Source organism: Notothenia coriiceps, unplaced genomic scaffold (genome assembly GCF_000735185.1).
Source record: "Notothenia coriiceps isolate Sejong01 unplaced genomic scaffold, NC01 NC01_scaffold00010968, whole genome shotgun sequence".
In the NCBI taxonomy this organism is placed as follows: Eukaryota; Metazoa; Chordata; class Actinopteri; order Perciformes; family Nototheniidae; genus Notothenia; species Notothenia coriiceps.
Window position 1 is genome coordinate 687,090 of NW_011343669.1, and position 6,957 is coordinate 694,046.

General features: G+C 39.8%; 1 protein-coding gene across 1 annotated transcript in view; it reads right to left on the reverse strand.

Moving 5' to 3' along the window:
• Positions 1-6,957, reverse strand: part of top2a (DNA topoisomerase II alpha) — a 21,291-nt gene that overhangs the window by 3,197 nt on the left and 11,137 nt on the right. The window contains exons 13-23 of the mRNA XM_010772202.1: positions 5,494-5,619; positions 5,261-5,371; positions 4,838-4,943; positions 4,599-4,708; positions 4,159-4,251; positions 3,955-4,069; positions 3,742-3,863; positions 2,941-3,089; positions 1,890-2,121; positions 1,627-1,761; positions 651-870 (exon numbers count right to left, since the gene is read on the reverse strand). Of these exons, the coding sequence (XP_010770504.1) occupies positions 651-870; positions 1,627-1,761; positions 1,890-2,121; positions 2,941-3,089; positions 3,742-3,863; positions 3,955-4,069; positions 4,159-4,251; positions 4,599-4,708; positions 4,838-4,943; positions 5,261-5,371; positions 5,494-5,619 (1,519 nt within the window). The remainder of the gene's footprint in view (positions 1-650; positions 871-1,626; positions 1,762-1,889; positions 2,122-2,940; positions 3,090-3,741; positions 3,864-3,954; positions 4,070-4,158; positions 4,252-4,598; positions 4,709-4,837; positions 4,944-5,260; positions 5,372-5,493; positions 5,620-6,957) is intronic.

A 6,957-nucleotide genomic window follows, 5' to 3' on the forward strand; every position in this document is an offset into this window, starting at 1 on the left:
CTATCGAGCAGTGAGCGTGCGATGTCCTGTTCAGATGACCTCAAATCCAACGGGATGCCATAAATAAACTCCACAGAATCACACTACACANGTTTGGTATTTTGAAAAATAAAACATATAAATATGCCTTATATAGGTATGGCCCTACACTATATTATTCAAATATAGCACAATAGGTCCACTTTAAGCATAATTCAACTGAAAAACCAATACAAAAATTTAATTATACATTTAAATAAATAATATCAAAATAATAAATACCAATAAAGAGGATCATCAAATATTTGAGCGCACTTCCACAACCTACTAAACATATCTAAATATGATAACTAATGTCACTCACAACCTGTAATGTTTAAATATAATGCTACACGCAGTACTCTTATTTTGGTAACCTGAGGCTCCGGCTTGACAAGGTTAGTGAAAGTTGACGGGCAGGATGTATAACGCAAGACAAATTGAGAGCATCATTGCAAATGTAGCAAAATAATCTTTTTATTTCGATTACGTCGTTTTTATAATCGTTGCAAGCCAAAATCGTAATCGAGATTAATATATGATTAATTGCACAGCCTTAGTCTATAGAGCGGCTGAAGGCAAGTGTCAGTGGGGGTCCGGGCAAGTAGAAGAAAGAGTATATACATCCTTGCTTGCGTGTGTAAATCTTACCATAGAATTGCAGGTGAGGCTGGTCTGGAGCTTGAACACTTTGTGGAGGCCGGCAGCCTCGGCTTCGATCAGCTTCTCGGGGGTCATCTTGACCAGAAAGCGCACGGTGGTGTCGGTGTGGTACTCCTTGTAGTCAGTGATCAGAGGAGGGACTTTCTCTGTGCCGTTCATCATGGGCTCCAGAACGTTCTCCTTGTAGCTCTACACAACACAGGAGGCAGAGAAATCACAAAGTGGTCTCAAAGCGTTTCATTTGAGTTTCTGTTGCAAAACGTAAGTGGTCACGATTATCACGATTATTAAAAACGATTATCCATTTACTTTGAAAACATCAGTTTTTGAACTTTAAGTATAATTCAACTGAAAAAATAATAAAAAAAAAAATCGTTTTATTTCGATTACATTGTTTTCGTAATCGTTGCCCGCCAAAATGGTAATCGAGATTAAAATACGATTAATTGCAAAAGCCCTAGCAAGTGGTGATAAAGGTATTCACATACTTTACTTCAGTAAAAGTCCTGAATTGAAAATGTTACCATAAGCTAAATGTTGTTAAATGTAATACCAATGCAGAACACTTTTATAAAATTCTAAAATGTTTTAAATAAACATCCTAAAAAAACATGTAAGTTACTCAAATAATTAGAAAAGTTCTTAAAGGTTTATAAAAAAAGGCCAATTAATTGTCGGTTAATCTCATATAGAACAAAACATCATTTTAACATTTTAAACGTTGATGTTTTTATCCGGAAATTACAATTAGAAAAAGTAACTAATCTTAATCTGTAAAATGAAAGCAGGAAAAAAGTACAACATGTCACTTTGAATTGGAGCGATATCATTTGCCCTTGAACAAATGAACTGTATTTCCTTCCACCACTGTGAACAGCATCAATGCACATGATTGAACATCCTGAACACACTCCTGACAGAAAGGACAAAGCTTTTTGGACTAACCTGAGTCCATGTTTTGATAGGAAGTTCAGAGATCTCGATGGTGGTGGAGTCGATGATGGCCACCTCTCCACTCACGAAGTACGAGTTGTCCACCACGTTGTCGATTGTGCCTTTGAAGCCTTTGTAGTTTGGAAGCTATGGGAGAAAAGAAGCACCCTCATCATCAGAATCAGAAACGTTATATGATGATAAATGACATCTGGTGTCCTCGGATTTGATCATATAAGACAGTAATGTTCAGGAAGTCATTTGTGTTTCCTCACCATGGGCTGAGGCTCTTCTCCAGCAATCATACGGCGGATGTTGTTGACGATCTCTCGGACGTCGAAGTTGGGGATCTTGCTGGCCCAACCGGTGCCGATGCCCTCGGCGCCGTTCACCAGCACCATGGGGATGATGGGAATATACCAATCCGGCTCTACGCGCTGGTTGTCGTCAATGTTGTACTTGAGAAGGTTGTCGTCCATATTTGGGAAGATGAGGCGAGCCAGAGGGCTGAAAGGACCGAGAGGGGGGGGGGAGAATCTTTGAGTTTTCTTTTTCGGTATATTGAATTTGTTACAAGCTGACTCTTTTTGTAACAAACGGAAAGAATCTTTAAACAAAAGTTGCCAAAAACAATAGCAAAAACTAGTGGTGCACGATAATTATCGGCCCAATAATTATCGGTCCGATATTAGGAATTATGACGTCATCCTGATAAAAGTATTAATAGCCCCGATAATATACAATATATTTTTTGGGTAAAAAAAAAGAAAAAAATACTGCGGTGTGGGTGGATTGGGATGAGGGGCGCTTGTTTTTCACTCCTCCCGTTTTGCCAGTACTGTGGTATTAGTGGTTTAGGAAGAGTGGGGTTTTTCACAAATCCAGCGCTCCCTAACTCAGGCCTGGCTGTGACGTAAATGGTGTGCGGCCGTGAAGCCAGGACAGTAAACAAACATGTCGTCGGTAGTATGGGACTATTTCAAAGTAAGATAGTTCGCTTGCTATTGGTATTAAAAAAAGCAATGCAGAAGTTCCACGAGGAGGCAAAAAGGCAACAGGTACATTTAATATATATATATTATATTATTATCGGTTATCGGTCTTGAGAAGCAGGAAGTTATCGGTATCGGTTTCAAAAAACCAATATCGTGCATCCCTAGCAAAAACGGTACAAAACATCTGAGAAACTGAGTTTGCTTACATCTCAGAAATTCAAAGATGTAGGCAAACTGAAAAAAGACACGGACTGGATAAACCTTTGAGTTAACTCCATATTCTCAAATGTGTAGCTTCAGACATTTTGTAGTTTGTAGCGAGGATGCTGACCTGAGCATGGTGAAGATGTATCGAGGGCTGGCAGAGTCCTTGCCTCCGTGCAACCTGGTTCCAAACTGACCCATCGGCTGCAGCATGTTCAAGTTGTTGCTTCCCACAAAGTTCTGAGCCAACCCAACAATGGTCATCATCAGAGAGACCTGAAAAATGGAAAGTAAATCAACAATATTATGCAAAATGCTTAACATAGCTCCACAAGTTGGTACAATATTAATTTGCTATCAGGAGGTGCCTTTGCATTTATTTCACTGCAAATGAATAACATGTATTCAAACAGAAACCATAAATCTGGTTAAGTCTTGCCTTAAGTTAGACTGAAGCACGCTTTTGTGCATCAGTCAATAAAGTTAAAAACAGAGTTCATTCCCAGATCAAATGTACTTTAATGGGTCGTATACATATTGTTTTCAGTGATTGAAATGTTGTGTTAAATGTTTCTTTACTTGTAACTTGTTTTAAAATGTGTCCTTGCTGATGTTGCAAATGGAGCTGCTGCAATGCAAAACAAATATAATATTACAATAAAGTGTCATCATATCGTCGATGAGAAATTTGAAGGCACTAGACATGCAAAGCTCAATAGAACAATTCATTTAAAGATTATGTCTTTTAAAAAAGGGGGAAAATATTGTTTTAATAACATAATAATAAGCAGTAGATTGACATGAAATGAACAGGCTAATCCAGAAACTGGAAGGACAAATAGAGAAAGCTTCATGGAAAGTGAGAAGAAATAATGATTGTTGTAGGCATATGTGGGAAATAAACGTATCAAGTGTAGTTTAATCTCACCTCTCCATGGTGATAGGCTGACATCTCAGCCACCGATCCGGCCAGCTGCGCCACCTTCACCTCACGCTTGTCGTTCCTCTTGAAGCAGCAGAACAGCACCTTCCTCTGGCCGGGTTTCAGACCTGACACCCAAATGGAAACACACTTATTAAACCCCTCTCACAGCTTGTCTTAAGATTTACAAAATGTTCTCGGTGATGGCGGTTCACGCACCGTCCACCAAGCACGGGAGGGACCTCTCATTGTCAGAGTTGGAGAACAGCACCAGCTCCTTGTTGACAAAGTCATTGTAAGAGAGGGACTTGGTGTTCTGACCGTACAGGAAGTCCTGTGGAAAAAAACAATAAAAAGGTTGTAGAAATTTGATAGAAAAATGGGATCATTTCCAATCAAGTTCACTGCATTTTGGGACGGTACCTCAGGCAGGTCGTGAGCTCTGCGCTGGCGCCGGTCCAACATGAAGTTGGTCAGCCACACTTTCCTCTCCTCAATTTTCTTCTTGCTAAAGGCCTGGAAAAGAAAAAAGGGAAAAGAACGGTTATTACCACTCCAACTGATAAATAAGTCAAATGCTCTACACCAGCGTTTCCGCCAGGGGGGGCGGCTTGCCGTCATTTGACGCCCTTATTCAGCTCGGAACGCCCTGAACCCGAGCCGAGGGCGTCCAAAAAAGAAATAATTAGAGAGAAGATCCGAGTTTTTATCGCTTGTAGTATAGGTCTATATTTCTGCTGCTGCAGTATGTTAGTCTTTTATAGAACATGTTAATTTATCCAGAATATTTTCTATTGTGTATTATCGTTGATATACGTCTATTCTACTGTGGATATGTTTATATTTGCCGGGTGGCATCTTACAAGGGTGATAGCTTCATCGTCTGCAGGTCCGCCGTACTTGAACGGGATGCGATGTTTCTGCATATCCGAGAAGTACTCCTTGGCTTCCTGCGATGTGCTGGTACCCAAACCTGGAGGGACAAAGGCCAAAAAAAGGTTAGATTATGAAAAAACACAAGGCTGTATCCGAGACATTCCCCAGGTATGAAGGGTCGCTTACTTGGGTTTCTGAACTACCAACCAGGTGCTTTATAACAAACCTTTGTAGTATTTTGTTCTCCAAGATTTGATGTTGGTCTGCGTGTCCTTCCATGCATTGTATTCAGGGATACTGTAGAAAGAGATGTGCTCCTTCTTGTGCGACACCTGAAAAGGGGGAAATAAAATAAATCCACAAACATATCTCTTATTCTTCTTCTTCTTGTTGTTAAAATGGTCAAATGTCTTTGACAAAGAAATAATAAAAGAAGGATTGAACATGACAGATTCTGTGGCTTTGACACCAGATGGCAGTGTTGTTTTAAATTCAGGGAGACAAGAGAAAAAGTAGAGACCTCTCAGAGCCTAGAAATGACATTTGCTTTGATATTGTATGCTTGGTCCCGAAATGTTCGAGCTAGTTTTCCATAATAAATAAAATAACTCCGCCTAAATATCGTGTGTTTTAGAGTGAGACTATGTACCTTGATGATGGGGGTGATGAACTCTTCCAGGAAGTTGTGGCGCAGCAGAGACGGCCAGTTGTGGTGGATGAAGTTGATCAAAAGGCCCTTTATGTGGGAGCCATCTTGATCCTGCCAAAGCATCAGAGTCGTTAATGTGACCAGTAGAGCTGAAGATACATACCATTTGAGCTTGGCACTGTATCTAAATTGAAACGGTGAAAAGCAACATGATTAAAAAAATAAATACAAACCTGATCTGTCATGATCATGATCTTGCCATAGCGCAGAGTCTTAAGGGATTCTGGGTCGCTGTAGTTCTTCTTGTACTGAAGGCCGAGGATCTTAATGACGCTGTTGATCTCATTGTTCTCCATGATCTGAGGAGGAAAACCAAAAAAGGAAGGTCAACACAACATACAGATTCATACATTAAACATTCATTAGGGCTGCACCAATAGTCAAAATGTTATTAATGTGTTAAAATTAGGGATGGGTACCGAGCCCCGGTATTAAAGGGGCCCCAGGGCTGAATTATTAAAGACCGTGGTACCGCTAAGCTCCGACGTTATCGGTCTTTTTATCGGTACTGGAGACATGTCAAAAATATATGTATTGTGTATTATTGCTACACAAAAATTATTGAAGTTTTAGTGTCGCCAACTCCGTTTCTAATACGCAAAAAGACTGCAAAATGCATCTATGATTATTTTTAGTATTTTCGATCTTTCCAGTCCAGACGAGAGATCTCTCTCTCCCCCGCCTGCTCGCGAGGGGGCGGGGCAGTTTACAAGCACGCAGCTGCTACATGCAGCAACACACACACACGGAGGAGATGGCAGAGAGAACGTGCTCCGAGGTGTGGTTAAACTTTACCCGTCTCGATGGTAACGAGCATTTGGTAACAATGATCGTTACCAAAAGTGACGGAGAAATGCACAGTTTTCGACTGTCTAAGTAGCTCTGTAGCCCCGTCCACAAGTAACTTTCCACGTCAGGTGTTATGTATGCTAGCAGCAACACACAGAGTTAACTCAATTATACAAACATGGGTTAATGATTAGAGGTAACTTAGTTATTTATTTTGTTAAAGTTTCAGCTATTCTGTTTACAGTTCTGTCATCAGATTATCTAATACGATTTGTTAAAACGTTGTTTCTTTTGATGTGAAATATTATGTATTTAATTTAAATAAAAAGCAATGTTAGTTTTGTTCACAATTTGTTTAGTTAGTTTACCTTGTTTTTTTCTCCAACAGAACCGAAAAGAGTACCGTTAAAAGACCGGACCGATAAGCGGTATCGCTAAAAGTAGTAGTACCGTTAAAACCTTAACGATACCCATGGCCTTATCCACCATTGAGGTCACCGAGGTCCGGACCTCGGTAATTTTTTCCGAGCAGTGTATTTAACAAAACTTGTGAAATAATAGCACTAAACGTACTTAATAATTGTACTTCCATTTACTGAGGATGGGGGCGCTGCATAACTACGTAGCCTCGGTTAAGGCGAGACACGGCAGGCAAAAATATGTCTCCTTGCAGTATCAATAGTAATTCGGCTGACTTTTATATTTTATCCAATTGGTAGATATATTATATTTAGACCATAACGGTGCACAGCTGATAGAAGAGGACTTGAAGTTTTCAAAGATATTACTGATTTTCTTTGAATATAAGAATGTAAATACTGAGTTGAAATAGTATAGCAATATGCTGT